Below are 17,525 nucleotides of genomic sequence, written 5' to 3'. Positions count from 1 at the left end.
TTGATCTTTTTCTTTCCACATAGGAAGCCTTGTTAAAACTAACCTGTTAAACTAGGTTTAACTGAGCCTTCCAAAAAATACAGTTTTAAGTAGATATTACACAGACTTTTTATTTATAAAAATTCCCTCATTTAAATAAAAATTTTAAAAAGCTCTTCTTTTTGGATGTAAATAAAATATATTTAAATTGTGTTATTCTAACATTAGTTCTTCCAATTTGTGCTCAGAAAAAAAAAACTACCACATTTCACAGCCTCTTCTTACAATTCAGATATTTTTCTGTATTTAAGTAGGAAAGCTTATCTAGTTTGAGCACATTATCAACTGAATTGAAATTGTGTTTACATAAATTAATGGAATACTTCTCAAACAAGAGTTTGTAGTATGTAAGCACAGTTAAAGTTTCAAGAACGTACTATTCACCTCCCATCCGTGCAGTCTATATATGCTGTGAAAAAGTTTTTTTTCTATTTTTCACATATTTGTCAGTTGAAGGTTTCAGATTATCAAACTATGTTTAATATTGGACAAATAAAAACCAAGCAAACACAAAATGCAGGTTTTAAATTATGATTTACTGATTTCATTTACTGATTAACATTTAGATGACCCTGTTACATTAGGCATGAATCTAACAACACATTCCACCATAAAAACATCATATCAACAGTCAAACATGGTGGTGGTAGTGTGATGGTCTGGGACTGTATTGCTTCCGCAGGACCTGGATGACTTGTCACAACTGATGAAACCATGAATCCTGCTCTTCATCAGAAAATCCTGAAGGAGAATATCTGCCCATCAGTTTGTGACCTAAAGCTCAGGCGCAGTTGGGCTATACAACAAATTACTTGCAAATGTCTGTTTATAGCTGTTACAACCAAGGGTGGCATAATCAGTTATTAGGTTGTGAGGCAATTACTTTGTCACATGGGTGATATAGGTTTTGAATAAATCTTTATCATCAATAAATGGAATGATCATTTAAAATCTATCTTATATTAAAATTAGTTGGATGATCTGATACATGAGAAATTAGCAAAAGCTGAAGGAATCAGGTCAGGGAAAAAATGTTCACTGCATTATGAAATATGATCACACTAAATATTAGCTGCTAAAAGAGCGTTTCTGTCATGTTGTAAAAACCAACACATTTATATTGATCCACCTACCAGCCTACAGTAATTTAGCTCCACTCACTCAGCCTAAACTAGGGGTGGGCAATATAATGAAATTTATTACGATAAAGATAAACTATGCCACAACACGCTTTTTGGACCATATTGTGGACCTCATCAGTACTTAAAGAACACTGATTAACTATATTTCATATTAATAAGAAGGTCATTAGTCCTGTTTGAATGGATTTAGTATACTGCATAGTATGAAACACTGAGAGAAAAAAAAAAATATCATCCCCCACGACCCTGACAGAGAAGCGGCTTAGAAAATGGATGGATGGAAAAATATCATCAAAAATTTTTTAAATGCTATCAAAACCAATTATATCTTGTGTGGCATCACTGGTCCTTCATAGTCTATTCCAATTTATCAGATGACAGAAAAATTAATATTGTCAAATCATTTTGCCATATCGCCCACCCCTACCCCTGGATAGCCAATCAAGAACAGAGCTCATTTTCATACATCAGTCTTAAAGCCACAAAAACAGAAATTCAGTCCTAAGGTATGAAGAGAGAATGGAAACAGCTATGTAAAAATGATTTACTGCTATTTGTGATTTAGAAAACTCACGCGCAAATCGAAAGGCTCTTCCAACCAGTTACTTTTTTTTTCTCTCCAGAAATGACTGTATTAAATGTTTCCATTATCATTTGTACCAAGCATGTGCAGGTTGTTTCTACACAAAAAAAACCTTCATTTTTATAAGAAAAAAAAATATTTTTCCCCATTATCTATCAGCTATTAAATATGCAGCATTTTAGAAAATATTTTTGACAGCAAACAAAATGTGTTCTCCTCTACTCTTGCTTCTGTGCTGGTATATTTTTGCTGTTATTTATTCATTCACATTTAGTTAACAATTAATTTTTGTGTTTTCACAAGATTGACACTGTTCCAACTGCAGAATGTTCAGATTCATTGGAACGGTGTGCTTTTATACAGCTTTTTCATTGGGCGTATGGTTTTGGTACAATTACCATTAAATTAGCTTTTTTTCCCATAGGATTAAATTGGCTGCAAACAATTGTGCACCACCTTATATCACAAAGACACAAGTGCAGTAGGAACACCCTGTTAACCATGTGGGATACGTTAGTGACCACTAAGCAACACCCTAGCAAACACCTACAATATCATAATTGTCTGGAAAGCCCTAGGCACCATTTCAGAATTGATTAGGCTCTGTGGCACCTCTATGGTTCCGTTATGTTCTGTTGGCAGCATTACTGCTTTGTGCCTTGAATGAGAACCCACTGCTTGACATTTTCTGGACCAGTTTGACCAGGACGGAGCTTCCTGCTGTAACGCTGTGCAAACTTCACCTGCATGTCACTGACTCTCCTGATGATACTGCTGCCTGCACAGACTCAAACCATTTAAATCATATCTATTGCTTCACTTACTTTCTGTTTTCTGTATTTTTTATATTTTATACTAAAGGTACAACTTTATTCTCTGTTTTACTAGGTTGAAATAGGCTTCCCTTTCAAGCGTTCCGTTCCACCTTAAATGGTGCAGCAGTTAAGGTGGACGAGTATGTTAGAGTAGGAAGTCGACTTCAGCCTCGTGTATCGTACCTCTTACTGTTGACAGTATATACAGCAGCATGTACTTATTAAATGACGTAAATTATGAGCACGAACTACACACGTTAACCTAAGCCTTCAGTACAAACACCTCACATTTGTGCTTCATGTCCTCCAGTTCAATCTCTACTGTTAGTACTGTTACTATTAGTCTCCAATACTGTGAGCTTAGCGGACGGAGGGGGATGCCCAGGTGAGTGCACCATCACTATTTGGCGTTCTCCAGGTGTGCTGAGAACCTGTCTGTCCACCTTACCCACCCGGTACTCAGGTTGTTCGAACATGTAGGTCATGCTGCACCGGTTCTCCTCGAAGCCGAAGAGCAGCTCGCGCAGCCCGGTGAGGAGGAGCGCGAGTGCGCAGGTGTGCAGCACGTAAACAGCGGGTCTCATTTCTCCAACAGGTCCGTGTTTACTCCCCTCGCAGACATCTCACCTCCATTTTAACCACCATAAAAAAGAAAAAACTCACACTACCGGTTCGACCACCGGGAGGATTGACGAACAGCTCAGGCAGCCAATGAGAGGCAGTGGAAATTTTACGCTCACCCAATGAGAGCAGACGCTGGAGAGCGCGTCAGCCAATCAGTCCGGGGATTATTTTTAAAGGAGCAGGCACAGATGTGCTCTTTAGTGTTTTCAAACGATTGTAATGTGACGGGGGAGAACTGCTGCTAAAAACGAACAGAACAGAAACAATTTCTCTAGTTTAGACATGTATTTGTACCTCTGTTCTTTCATTTATGTAGCTATAAGAAATCTACACTCTAGCAATTCTACCAAAGTATACTCTAAACTGCAGTCTAAAAAAGATGGTTCTTTAAGGGTTCTTTAATACGGACAATGGTTAAATATAGAACCATAAAAGCTCAAAACTATTTGCATGCTTAAATGGCTCTTTGCCATTGCCAGTGAAATGTTTCTTCAGATTAAAGGGGAATGTGTTGTATATAGTTCTATATAGCACCAAAAACTTTACAACACATTCTCCTTCAATCTGAAGAAACATTTCACTGTGCAAAGAACCATCTCAGCATGCAAATAGTTTTGAGCTTTTATGGTTATATATATAATCATTGTCTGTATTAACCAACCCTTAAAGAACCATCTTTCAATGCCATGCTTGTAACAACAGAAGAACCCTTTTGATAACATTATAACATTTTTGATAACATTAAAATATTGTTTTATGCTTGTTTTCCAGTATGTGGAAGTCTGTACATGAATAGAAATTATGCATTAAATGTGTGTAAAAATTTATTGAATTTGCAAATTTATGAAGTATGGTTTTTGTAGAGGATGTGTTAAATAACAAAACGTAACTTGAGAGGGAGTGTTCAAACTTATGACTGTATGTATACACATACAAAATAAACAAATTACACTGATGGTTGGAAATCATCTGTACTCTTACACATTTGAAGTTGTTTTAGAGACAAGCAGTACGCATTGATCAAAGATTATGAGAAACAAACATTTTGTCTATTAAATGATATGATGAATTGAGCTGAACATGACCAGGGACATGAAATAACACTGTAAATAAAAGGTAAATTTTGATCTCAGGCTGACTTTAAAGAATTCTGGGATGCTTTGTTGAATTTCCTTTTCATTATGGATAAACTTCATACCTATTCATCACCACATAGGATATGTAATATTACACACAAACGTTTATTTCAGAAATTTCACAGCATGTTCTGCTGTGTATGGCTGTGTGTGTGACCAATACAGTTAGATTTGATTTGATGTACACAAAGTCATTCAGAGTGATTTGGTGTGAAATGCTCCACTCTAGAGAAAAATACACAGTGAGAATTCCTCACAGTGGTGGTGAACCAGATATCCAAAGAAATCATATTAGTTCAGATTTTCCACCAATTTACAATCATCAACATTCTATATAAAAACTCAGAAGACACGTATAGGTTCACTGGTGGTTTAGGATAGTAATTAAAATAGCTATATTTGTGTTGTAGACATGGTTCCTATAACTACCATTGTAAAGACATCTGAGTGTCTACAATGAACTACCATACAAAACCACTGTGAATGACTCTGTTTACATCTCAAACACTGAATTATGGAGAAATGTAGAAAACTAGCTGTAATACCCCTCAGTCTGAATAAAGAATTACAATGAAACTGCAGCTTTGTTAAAAAACAAATAAATAAAAAAAAAACTTTAATCGCATTAGCGTCAGTTAGACCCCGTTTACACCTGGTCACTTCATGCGTCATATTTGAATAAGGCAAAGCCTCATAGTAATGCAAGTGTTAATGCACTCAAGACACACTTAAAACATACAAATCTAATCACTCAAAGCACTTCATAAGGTGCTCTGAGATGCATTTGAGACATGTTATAGCAGCGTAAACACATCAGTCTCTTCAAAACACATTCAACAACTGAAACCCCTCCCAGTACAACCGAAAGGAAGATAATGATGGAGACTTCACATGGTTGGGGACCAGATGAATTGAAATGCTTAACAGCAATATGGACAGACACTACTGTGCTAAACTGCAGACAAAGTGAATGAATAAACAATTGGTTGCCAAGTAACAAGAACATTTGCATATTCCATCTCACACAGAGGACTTCAGTCCAACTAACCAGAGATGCATTTGACTACCAAGTGTAAATGCAAGTGGATAAAGTCTTATCCAGATACTAGTCACAAGAAATGACCGTGTGTAAACTGGGTTTTCATCATCTGGCAGTTGATCGTCCACATTTTATTTCACCTTAAAGCCTGTATACACTAGAGTAAAAATACATGGACAAGGACTAATATTCCACTGAATTCCCATCATTCTTTGCACAAAATAAACCATTTTTGCAGAAATTTTTCCATTGAAATCAGGCGCTTCACAAACTAATGTGTTTAAAGCTGCACTATGTAAGTTTTTTTTTTTTAACTAACTGAAAATACGAGTGAGGAATGAGATTGAGGAGCATATAAAAAGGCTAATATGATGAGTGCATTCTGCTGCGAGTTGCCCCGTAAAGCCCGAAATAATCATTTAAAAGTCAGAGGCATCAGGCTAGGAGTTTTTCACACATCATATCTTTATGTATTAACATCACACACACAGGCTCAAAAAAAAGTTCCAGCTCAAAGTTAAGGTCTCAAATGATCTCAAAATCAATGTTATGCTGATGAAGATATGATGACAATAGTAGATAATTCACTCAGACCCTCAAAAACATGTCCTTCAAGTTTTTACTGACTTTTCTTTTAATTCTCTTTCTGCCTGGGGAAGGGGTCTGAAGCATAAGCCGTACTTCAGAATGTCGTTCCATATGCTGCGTGCTATTACACTTATTTGCGTTTGAAAATTACATAGTGCAACTAAAACAACTGTAAAACAGATTTGAACTGAATTAGTTTTACCAAATTACACACACAGTGTCATTTGGACGAGGTGCTTTACTTTTCTCATGAAGATAACTGCTGATTTATTCATAGGGGACAAAACAAAATAAAAAATTCACACAAAAACAGACTTCACATTTCAGTCCAGCAGTTTAGAATGCTCTATTCTCGTGATGGTCCAGTCTGGGGTCACTCCTTGGGTAAACTCCCTTTGAAATCTGCAGAGACAAAATAAAATAAACTGTTTAGACATTCTTGACAGTAACATATTACAGAGTGTTTTTATTCCAAATTTTTCATTTTTCCATGCTCACTTTCTGTCCAGGGTTTTTAATAGTACCCTCCAGAACTACTGACAATTTTGATAAAAGACTAAAGTGGTGCCACAATAGTCTATAGTCTACTATCAAACATCACATGAAAAACCTCCTCCTTGTTTCTACACTCATTGTCCACTTTATCAGCTCCACATAGCATATAGGTGCACTTTGACTCTACAATTAGACAGTAGTCTGTCTATTCCTTTGCATACTTTATTAGCTCATTTAACCCCATTTTTCAATGGTCAGGTTCACCACAGGACCACTACAGAACAGGTATTATTTGGGTGGTGGATCATTCTCAGCACTGCAGTGACACTGAGTGGATCAGACTCACCTCAGTGTCACTGCTGGCCTCAGAATAGTCCACCAACCAAAAATATCCAGTCAACAGTGTCTTGCGAACAGCATCCTGTGATCACTGTTGAAAGAATAGAGGATGACCAGCACAAACTCTTCTTCTTCTTCTTTCGGCTGCTCCCTTTAGGTGTCGACACAGCGGATCATCTGCCTCCATCTTGCCCTATCCATTGCCTCCTCTACTTTCACATCAACCATCTCCATGTCCACCTTCACTACATCCATAAACCTTCTCTGAGGTCTACCTCTTCTCCTTCTACCCGGCAGATCCATCTCCAACATTCTTTGCCCAATATATCCACTATTCCTCCTCAACACATTTCCAAACCATCTCAACCTGGCCTCTCTGGCTTTATCTCCAAACTGCTCTACCTTCACTGTCCCTCTGATCTGCTCATTTCTAATCTTGTCCAGCCTTGTCACTCCCAACGAAAATCTCAGCATCTTCATCCACCTCCAGCTCAGCCTCCTGTCTTTTAGACAGAGCCACAGTCTCCAAACCATACATCATAGCAGGATGCACTACTGTCTTGTAAACCTTCCCTTTCATTCTTGCTGCTATCCTTCTGTCACACATCAGCCCTGACATCCGTCTCCACCCACTCCATCCTGCCTGCACCCTCTTCCTCACCTCTTTTTTGCACTGTCCATTGCTCTGGATGGTTGACCCAAGATATCTGAAGTCATCCACCTTTACGACCTCTACTCCTTGCATCTTCACCTTTCCACCTGCCTCCCTCTCATTCACACACATGTATTCCATCTTATCTCTACTGACCTTCATTCCTCTCCTCTCCAGTACAAACCTCCACCTCTCCAGATTCTCTTCCACCTGCTCTCTACTCTCACCACAGATTACAATGTCATCTGCAAACATCATGGTCCATGGACCCTCCTGCCTGACCTCATCTGTCAACCTGTCCATGACCATTGCAAACAAGAAAGGGCTCAAAGCTGATCCCTGATGTAACCCTACCTTCACCTTGAAACCATTTGTCACTCCAACTGCACACCTCACCACTGTCTCACTATCCTCATACATGTCCTGCACCACCCTAACATACTTTTCAGCTACACCTGACTTCCTCATACAGTACCACAGTCTCTGTCTTGGCACCCTATCATATGCCTTCTCTAGATCCACAAAGACACAATATAGCTCCTTCTGACCTTCTCTGTACTTCTCTACCAACACTCTTAACACAAAAATTGCATCTGTGCTACTCTTTCTGGGCATGAAACCAAACTGCTGCTCACTGTTCTGGACCTCTCACCTTAGCCTTGCTTCAACAACTCTTTCCCATACATTCATGGTGTGGCTCATCAACTTTATACCTCTGTAGTTACTGCAGCTCTGCACATCACCCTTGTTCTTAAAAATGGGGACCAATACACTGCTTCACTCATTAGGCATCCTCTCACTCTCCAGAATTTTGTTAAACAACCTGGTTAAAAAGTCCACTGCCTTCTCTCTTAAACATCTCCATACCTCCACAGGTATGTCATCTGGACCAACTGCCTTTCCATTCTTCATCCTTTTTAAAGCTGCCCTCACTTCCACCTTACTAATTCTCTGCACTTCCTGATCCACTATCTCTCCCCCTGTTGTCCTCCTCTCTCTTTCGTTTTCCTCATTCATTAGTTCTTCAAAGTACTCCTTCCATCTACTCAACACTCTCTGTTCACTCACTAGTACATTTCCTTCTTTATCCTTTATCAGCACAAACTGTGCAGCAATATATGAGCTATCATCATCTACAAGGTGGACAATCAAAGCAAGAGTGTCTCCAACCTTCTTCAAATGGGTTCTATATGGAACCAAAAAGAGTTCTTCTATTGTTACAAGCTTGACCTATTCATGATAGAACTCTTTTTTGAGCTACAGTGCATCCGGAAAGTATTCACAGCGCTTCACTTTTTCCACATTTTGTTTTGTTACAGCCTTATTCCAAATTTAATTATATTAATCTTTTTCCTCAAAATTCTACACAAAATACCCCATTGTGACCATGTGAAAAAAGTTTTCTCGAGAGTTTTGAAAATGTATTAAAATTAAAAAACAAAGAAATCATATTTACATAAGTATTCACAGCCTTTGCCATGAAGCTCAAAATTGAGCTCAGGTGCATCCTGTTTCCACTGATCATCCTTGAGATGTTTCTACAGCTTAAATGGAGTCCACCTGTGGTTGATTGGACATGATTTGGAAAGGCACACACCTGTCTATATAAGGTCCCACAGTTGACTGCATGTCAGAGCGCAAACACCAAGCATGAAGTCAAAGGAATTGTCTGTAGACCTCAGAGACAAAATTGTCTCGAGGCACAAATCTGGGGAAGGATACAGAAAAATTACTGCTGCGTTGAAGGTCCCAATGAGCACAGTGGCCTCCATCATTCGTAAATGGAAGAAGTTCGGAACCACCAGGACTCTTCCTAGAGCTGGCCGGCCGTCTAAATTGAGCGATCGGGGGAGAAGGGCCTTGGTCAGGGAGGTGACCAAGAACCCAATGATCACTCTGTCAGAGCTCCAGCGTTCCTCCGTGGAGAGAGGAGAACCTTGCAGAAGGACAACCATCTCTGCAGCAATCCACCAATCAGGCCTGTATGGCAGAGTGGCCAGGCGAAAGCCACTCCTTAGTAAAAGGCACAAGGCAGCCCGTCTGGAATTTGCAAAAAGGCACCTGAAGGACTCTCAGACCATGAGAAACAAAATTCTCTGGTCTGATGAGACAAAGATTGAACTCTTTGGTGTGAATGCCAGGCGTCATGTTTGGAGGAAACCAGGCACTGCTCATCACGAGGCCAATACCATCCCTACAGTCAAGCATGGTGGTGGCAGCATCATGCTATGGGGATGTTTCTCAGCAGCAGGAACTGGCAGACTAGTCAGGATAGAGGGAAAGATGAATGCCGCAATGTACAGAGACATCCTGGATAAAAACCTGCTCCAGAGCGCTCTTGACCTCAGACTGGGGCGACGGTTCATTTTTCAGCAGGACAACGATCCGAAGCACACAGCCAAGATCTCAAAGCAGTGGCTTCAGGACCACTCTGTGAATGTCCTGGAGTGGCCCAGCCAGAGCCCAGACTTGAATCCGATTGAACATCTCTGGAGAGATCTGAAAATGGCTGTGCACAGACGTCTCCCATCCAACCTGATGGAGCTTCAGAGGTACTGCAAAGAAGAATGGGCAAAACTGCCTAAAGATAGGTGTGCCAAGCTTGTGGCATCATATTCAAAAAGACTTGAGGCTGTAGTTGCTGCCAAAGGTGGTTCTACAAAGTATTAAGCAAAGGCTGTGAATACTTATGTAAATATGATTTCTTTGTTTTTTAATTTTAATAAATTTTCAAAACTCTCGAGAAAACGTTTTTCACATGGTCACAATGGGGTATTTTGTGTAGAATTTAGAGGAAAAAGATTAATTTAATTCAATTTGGAATAAGGCTGTAACAAAACAAAATGTGGAAAAAGTGAAGCGCTGTGAATACTTTCCGGATGCACTGTATACAAAACCATTTTTCAAAAACATTTAGAACCATATGTAAACCATTCTCAAATCAGAAGAACCTCTTCACGGTGCAAAGAACCCTTTAAGCATGCAAATGGTTCCTTGAGTGTTCATGGTTCTGTATAGAACCATTATGTTTACTAAGGAATCCTTGAAGAACCATCTTTTTTAAAAGTGTATAGAGAACAAATTTAAAGGAGAGCTTAACTCAACCACAGTTCTTCGTGAATTGATCAGATGCCTCATGAAATCCCAAATTTCACTACAAATTAATTTAGAGCTGAACGCCCTGAACAAACAAAAGACACTGTAGTAACTACTCACACAGTGTAAAAACAACACAGTGAGCTCAAGAATGTTACATTGGCCAGAAAATGAGTGCATATACTATTGAATATTTTTTATGGATTATAACATAATCCACAAAATTGATGAAGCTGAATGACTACCATGATGCATCTTTATGCTTCTCATTATTAGTATACTCACTCATAATTGGCTGTGAGCAGTCTCTTGCTCTCTGCCTTCTCTCCATCTCCACCAATGGCCATCTTGAAGATGCGCGCTCCTTCCATGGAGTCCTCTGGCAAATGGGCACTGGTTAAGTACCAGAAGCGCATCAGAATACTAACAAACTTCCTTCCTGAGGTCAGAGAAGACAGAAATTAAGTTCTCAGAATTTCAATCATTTATTTTGTTAGTTACATAAAGGGGGCAACGTGGCACGGTGGGTAGCGCTGTCGCCTCACAGCGAGGAGGGCCTGGGTTCGATTCCCTGGCCGGGTGACTGGGGTCCTCTCTGTGTGGAGTTTGCATGTTCTCTCCCCGTGTCTGCGTGGGTGTCCTCTGGGTTCTCCGGTTTCCTCCCACAGTCCAAAGATATGCAGTCTGTCCAATTGGACATGCTAAATTGCCCCTGTGTGTGAGTGACTGTCTGTCTGCCCTGCGATGGACTGGCGACCTGTCCAGGGTGTATCCTGCCTTTTGCCCAACGACCGCTGGGATAGGCTCCAGTGGGCCTTTCAGCTGTCTTATTCAAGACTTTACAAACCAAATCTAGACCAGGATGAACTAGTGCTACTCAGACCAGTTTGCTGGGTCATTAAAATAAACGTGATACCCTTTCCAAGTAGGTCAAAAGTACAGGACAAGTTTAAAGTAGCACAATAGCTACTACCACTGTTTTTAGCTGTTCAATGTACAACCCCATTTCCAAAAAGGTTGGGAGACTGTGCAAAATGAAAATAAAAACAAAATTCAATGATGTGCAAATAACTTAAACCCTATATTTCATTGAAGATAGTAGAAAAACAACAAATCAAATGTTAAAACTGAGAAATGTTACTGTTTTTTTTTAAATATATGCCCATTTTGAATTTGATACCAACAAGACTTTACAAAAATGTTGGGATGGGGGCATGTTAACCACTGTTTCTTCATCACTTCTTTTAACAAGCTTTTGGGAACTGAGGAGACCAATTGCGGTACCTTTGAAAGTGAAATGTTTTCCCGCTCTTGTTCGATATAGGATTTCAGCTGCTCAACAGTTCGGGTCTCCTTTGTCATATTTTTCATTTTACAGTGTGCCAAATGTTTTCAGTGGTGACAGGTCTGGACTGCAGGTAGGCCAGTTTAGTGCCAGGACGCTTTTAATACAGAACAATGCTGTTGTAATACATGCAGAATGTGGTTTGACATTTGCTGAAATAACCAAAACATGTATATATCGTTCAGCATTAATGGTGCCTTCACAGATGAGCACATCACCCATGCCATTTGTACTAATGCACCCCATAACACCATGAATACTGGCGTTTGAAATTTGCACTGATAACAAGCCAAGTGGCCTTTAGCCTACACCACACAGTGTCCATGATTTCCCCCCCCCCAAAAATTGAAATTTTGATTTGTTGGACCACAGGACACTTCTCCACTTCTCCCAAGTCCATTTAAATGAGCCTGGGCCCAGAGAAGGTGGCAGCAATCCTGGATCCTTACATTTGGTTTATTCTTTGAGTTTTAATTAAGTTTTAATTTGCATTTTTGGATGCAGTGCCAAACTGTTTTCACAGACAGTGGTTTTCAGAAGTTTACCTGAGCTTATGCAGTGATTTCCACTAAAGAATCATGTCCAATTTTAATGCAGCCCAAACATCATGTTTCAACATTTGATATGTTGTATTTGTACAATTTACATTTAAATACAGGGTTTATGTGATTCGCATATCATTGCATTCTATTTTTATTTACATTTTGCACAGTGTCCCAACTTTTTTGGAAATGGGGTTATACTTTGTACGTTGTTACAGATGCCATAGAGAGTGTAAAAAACCACAGAAACAAGTCTATTTGAGATTAAATAAAAACTCAACATGGTGTAAGGATAATGAAAATAATTTAACACATCTTTTACAGGGAATAAATTGAAACATTTGTCTGCTAATTTTAGTAAACAATTTATAAATACTAGAGTTTAAAGCCACACTGAAAATGCAGGGATTTGAATTTTCTGCTGAAAATGTGTAATTTCTTACTTAGCAATGCTACTTCTTTCAGTAAAAAAAACCTTATAGTGCAGCTTGAACATATGGAAAAATAAAATAGAATATATAAAATGTGCCAAAACTTGCGCTCAGGCCACATTATGTTTTACTTTTTCCCCATATGTTAAACTCAAAACTGCAAATTGTTTAATTGTGAATTAAACTGTCTAGAACTGTTCTCTGCAGACAATGTGTTGATGTATTTACACATGTAATTTGCTTGGTTCAGATGAGATTTCCAGATACAAAGAACTCCCACTCAAAACTTCCAACAGGTCATTGAGTCTATTGCACGTAAGGCTGGCATGACATGTTCAAATGTTTTTGTTGTGAGTTGCCTGAAACATAATTTATGTGCAATCTGACAGTTACACTATTCAAAAACAACAAAAATTGCATGCATCACTTACTCCAGTTAGCCAAACTGCCAATTCTACATTAAACCATCTTATGTTTTATCTTCTTTCCACTGATTTGGTGAAGTCAATGGTTTGAAAGTATGTCAAGCAATTGGCTTGTTCCATAAAGTTGGGGCTTTGTTTCTGAGTTGCAGGAGGCTTTATATTATGTGCAATTTAGTTTCATGTAGCTAAAGTTGCATGAAAGCTTCAGCATGTTAAGTCAGCCTTAAGGAGTTCAAATTCAATAGGAAAGTACAGATGAATGCTCAGTGTCCAAAGCCTATTTGCTGCAGAGAAAAGATACTGGCAAGTTTTCATCAACTCCTCTACTGGCACCCTCTAACGTTTTACAGTCAGATTTCTGCTATAATGGAAAAATGGAAAGAATTGCAATTATGTCTAGTTTGCTATTGAAGGACGATGCTGCTTAATACAGAGATATAAAATTCTTCTTCGGTAAATTCTCTCACCGTTATCGTCATAGTAGATGCCCACATCCCCTGGAGTAGTGTACATGATCTCCTCTGGATCAACTGACAGCGCCCTCTTGTGGCTCAATGGAAGATCGGCACATTTCTCTTTCAGTTTTCCTATTAGCTATGTCATAGAGAAAAACAATACACTCAACACAAACACTGCACCTAGATTGTACTGCAAATGCAAAACATACTTACATCTTTAGCAACTAGGCCTTCAAGTGCATCAAACTGACACTGAGACAACAGGTGGGACACATGAGAGAAAGCCTGTAATGACAGTATGTACACACATATTAGAGATGGGGAAATATGGTGATATTTAACATTACTGTGATAAACTGTCACATTACATCACAATAGGGCTATACAATATTGACATAAAACATGGTGTTCAATAATATGAGAAGCGATAAATTATTACTGAAATAGTGCACCTCTGACAGGATGTGATGCAACTACAGATATATCAGATCAATATGTTTGCTGTGACAGTAACTATATACAACCTTGCACACTTACAAAGTCTCACACTTCCATTCCAGCACAGAAAAGCACTCACTAGGCTTCTAATGGCTTTTGTCTGTAATTTCATGACATCTCTCTGGCACTGGGTTTAAGAGGTAATTGTCATCGCAACTCAATGTTACTGCAGAATCTCATATCAAAATAAAGCTAAACATATAATGTATTATACATCCCTACATCACGAAATGCTTTTCTCGGCATATTGTGGATATCGTCGGTACATAAATGTCCAATCCCATTTCTTATTTTTGACCCGACACCTTGTTTTCGAGTGTCACCTTGCCCCTTGGAACTGAGTTGAAAAATCATCCCATACGAAATGGGACATCCTTCAAATATAAAAGAACTTCATTAACAGGATACTAGCAGTGCTGTGTAAACAACATTGCCAGTCTGCAGTGATAGCAGAGGAGGGTAAAGTTCAGCAACCTTTCTGCTGGTCTTTCGTTAAAATTAGGGCATCATATGCCTTCAAAGAGGGGGATGTGACAATAATTTATTATCGCTCAACCATTATTCTTCGGTGATATGTAGCTGAAGTCAGCTATCACCTGCGTCTTGTTTGAATTTTCAAGTTCCACCTTAAGTGGAGCAGCAGTTATAGCCTGGAGCTTCAGGCGTCAGTACTGCAGGACTGTTTACGGTGTGGAATGGGTAATTTGGCTAGCTATACTAGCTAGACATCAGCATACTATTATCAATTATTTTATGTTTGTTATGAAGGACCAAAATAGTTTTAAATGACAATAAATCTTGGCAATACAATGGTTATCTTATTTTTTTTACTTGCATTTGGGGCTTTCTTTGGTCACTTGGGCAGCCATCTTGCCAGCATTTTTTCTCATAACACTCTGGAGCGTGCATCTGAAAAACCTCCATTTGGAGGGACATTTAGCCCTAACACTTCTCCCTACCCCTCTATCTCAACAAAAACGGGACACCCTATCCCTAGACGTTAACCCACAATACAGAACACAAAACAAATGGGATTGGGCCAAAGAACACTGACCAACTGCATGTTTAATTTCAAAAGAGCACAGACAAGCCTGGTTAATTAGATTTAAGACTGCACAGACTGCACACAGTGTGTGAAATGTTATATTAAATTTGTTGTATTTGTAGTTTAACTAGAATAATAACCAGAATAAATAGATAATGTAGGTCAGGTGAAAACTGTAGCTGTGTCTACTCACACTATAATCATCAAATATACGCTGTGAGCACTTGACTGCATTAGTGAGGTCAAGTACTGATGTAAGATGATTAATTCTAGATAACTCCAACTCATCCCAAAGGCATTACATGGAGCTTCATCACTCCAGAGAATGCAGTTACCACTGCTCCACAGCACAGTGCTGGGCATCTTTATACACCTTAAGCTCCTGCTTGGCATTAGGCCTGGTGACTTTAGGTTCATGTGTGGCTGCTCCAGAGCTTCCTGTTCTATTGGTCAATGCTTTTCTAGGAAGATCATACAAGCTTTGTGCGCGCAATTACATGTCTGTGTCAGCACCTAAAAGTACATTCTTAGAAAAGGGGTTTTTAGTAAAGACAATGGGCCTCATTTACCAATTATTCTTAAGAAGAAATTTCTTTTAAAAACTCACTTTTCACTATGATTCTGACATTCACCAATTCTTATTTGGGATTTGTTCGTAGGTGAGAACAGAATCATACACACTCAAGAGCACGGAGGTGTGAACAATTCTCTGGTTTAAGAACACGTTATGAATTGGACATAGATTTTATCTTAGAATTTTTCTCAAGAACAAATTTAAGAAAAAGGTTAGTAAGATACAGGTGAATGAGGCCAAGTGGTTCTAATACACACACACACACACACACACACACATACACATATATATATATATATATATATATATATATATATATATATACCCTAGATTGATAGTGACAGTGTAATATATGCTTCTTGCACCAAAAAAGGTTCTGGTATTGTTACAAACTTGCCAAAAAACAGCAGAACCTTATGTAGTGCTCTATAGAACCATTTTCAAAAAGGTTATAAACGGACTCCATCAAGCCAAAGAAACATTTCACTATGCCGAGAACCATTTAAGCATGCAAATGATTCTTTGCATGTCCATATTTCTATATAACCATAGACTTTAAAACTCCTAAGGAACTCATTGCAACAGGTGTCTGGATAATGTCAGACAGAGAGCGTATATCAGACACAATCAGACAGACATTTAACAGTAGACCTTTCTTTTGTATGATCCCTGTGCCCTTATTTAGGGGAATCCACTAAATCTTCAAAATTCCTGTATAAGTGCATAGTTGACATGGGAACAAAGCTGTTCAGAGTGGTTTGGTGTGAAGTGCTCTGTTCTAGAGAAACTAACTGAGCCCGAATTGTTTACAGTGGTAGTGACAGGAACCAGACATCAACGTCTAGTTTTACGATAGTCTTGAGAAGATTTCAACCTTAAAATCTATTTATTGTGGAGGGATATTACCGTTATGTGGTAATATAGTCACCAAAGAAAACTTTTGTTTCAGATTTTACCTTCATCGACATTCTATATTAAAAGTGAGACAAATGTAGGATCACTGGTGGTTACGGACAGTAATTAAATGGCTATATTTGGCTATTGGCTATATGTGTTGCAGACATGATGATCCCTGGCACCTCCTCTCACCTACTTTATAAAGAAATTTGAGTTTCTACAACCATTAACACACCAAACCACTCTGAATCACTGTTTACATCTCAATGACTGTATTGCACAATTTTTGAAAATGAGTGTTCCCCTTTAAAGCTGCTTTGGTACAATGCTGAGAAAACACTATACAAACAAACCTGAACTAATAGTTCAGCAGAAAGAGAAAATGAGCTCATTCTGACCTGTCTCGCCCCCTCTGTGAACTCTTCAATGTTGAATTCTTTGTCGAAATAAGTGCGGATGAGAAAGTAGTACACTCGGGTGCGGAACCACACTAAAGGGTTTGGGATGCCCACCACGACCACCTTCTCATTCTGCCTGCGCTCTGAACTGTAATATCTACCAGCCACTATAGGAGCGAGTTTCAGTTTTGCACCTTTTGTCACAGGTTGGTTTTGTACAAGTCTATCAAATCTAAAATAAGAGCTTATCACCGCTGGAGTCCTCCTACTGTTCCACCTGAGCAAGGGGAGCGCCATCTCTCATCTCCAACTGTCTGCGGCGCTCCAAATCGAACTAATCACTCCTGTGCCCTACTGCCTTCTC

At 39.0% G+C, this 17,525-nt stretch overlaps 2 protein-coding genes across 3 annotated transcripts in view; both read right to left on the bottom strand.

Annotated features, from left to right (window-relative positions):
- Nucleotides 1–3,204, bottom strand: part of pgap1 (post-GPI attachment to proteins inositol deacylase 1) — a 38,988-nt gene extending 35,784 nt beyond the window's left edge. The window contains exon 1 of the mRNA XM_037539570.1: nt 3,032–3,204. Coding sequence (XP_037395467.1) covers nt 3,032–3,163 — 132 coding nt within the window. The 5' untranslated portion in view covers nt 3,164–3,204. The remainder of the gene's footprint in view (nt 1–3,031) is intronic.
- Nucleotides 3,205–4,014: 810 nt separating this feature from the next.
- Nucleotides 4,015–17,494, bottom strand: maip1 (matrix AAA peptidase interacting protein 1). 2 transcript variants are annotated; one of them, XM_017684531.1, is made up of 5 exons: nt 17,162–17,494; nt 13,963–14,034; nt 13,759–13,885; nt 10,834–10,987; nt 4,426–6,368 (listed from the first exon to the last, which is right to left on the bottom strand). In XM_017684531.1, the coding sequence occupies exons 1-5, from the start codon at nt 17,456–17,458 to the stop codon at nt 6,290–6,292; spliced, it is 729 nt and encodes a 242-aa protein (XP_017540020.1). In that variant the 5' UTR covers nt 17,459–17,494; the 3' UTR covers nt 4,426–6,289. The 2 variants fall into 2 exon arrangements, with proteins under 2 accessions (XP_037394925.1, XP_017540020.1); XM_037539028.1 differs by lacking the exon at nt 13,963–14,034 and having other exon boundaries at nt 4,015–6,368.
- Nucleotides 17,495–17,525: the final 31 nt, after the last annotated feature.

This window comes from Pygocentrus nattereri, chromosome 6, assembly GCF_015220715.1.
Source record: "Pygocentrus nattereri isolate fPygNat1 chromosome 6, fPygNat1.pri, whole genome shotgun sequence".
NCBI classification, from domain to species: domain Eukaryota; kingdom Metazoa; phylum Chordata; class Actinopteri; order Characiformes; family Serrasalmidae; genus Pygocentrus; species Pygocentrus nattereri.
Note: the sequence above shows the minus strand (reverse complement) of the source record. Positions and strands in the feature narration are given on the sequence as shown.

What these genes read in the sequence shown, in the direction of transcription:
- maip1 (XM_017684531.1), bottom strand. Translation starts at nt 17,458, where the DNA reads ATGGCGCTCCCCTTGCTCAGGTGGAACAGTAGGAGGACTCCAGCGGTG. An exon ending in TCACAGAGGGGGCGAGACAG is followed by an intron (nt 14,035 to 17,161) that starts GTCAGAATGAGC and finishes CTGTCATTACAG; the next exon opens with GCTTTCTCTCATGTGTCCCA. An exon ending in CATCTACTATGACGATAACG is followed by an intron (nt 10,988 to 13,758) that starts GTGAGAGAATTT and finishes CTCTGACCTCAG; the next exon opens with GAAGGAAGTTTGTTAGTATT.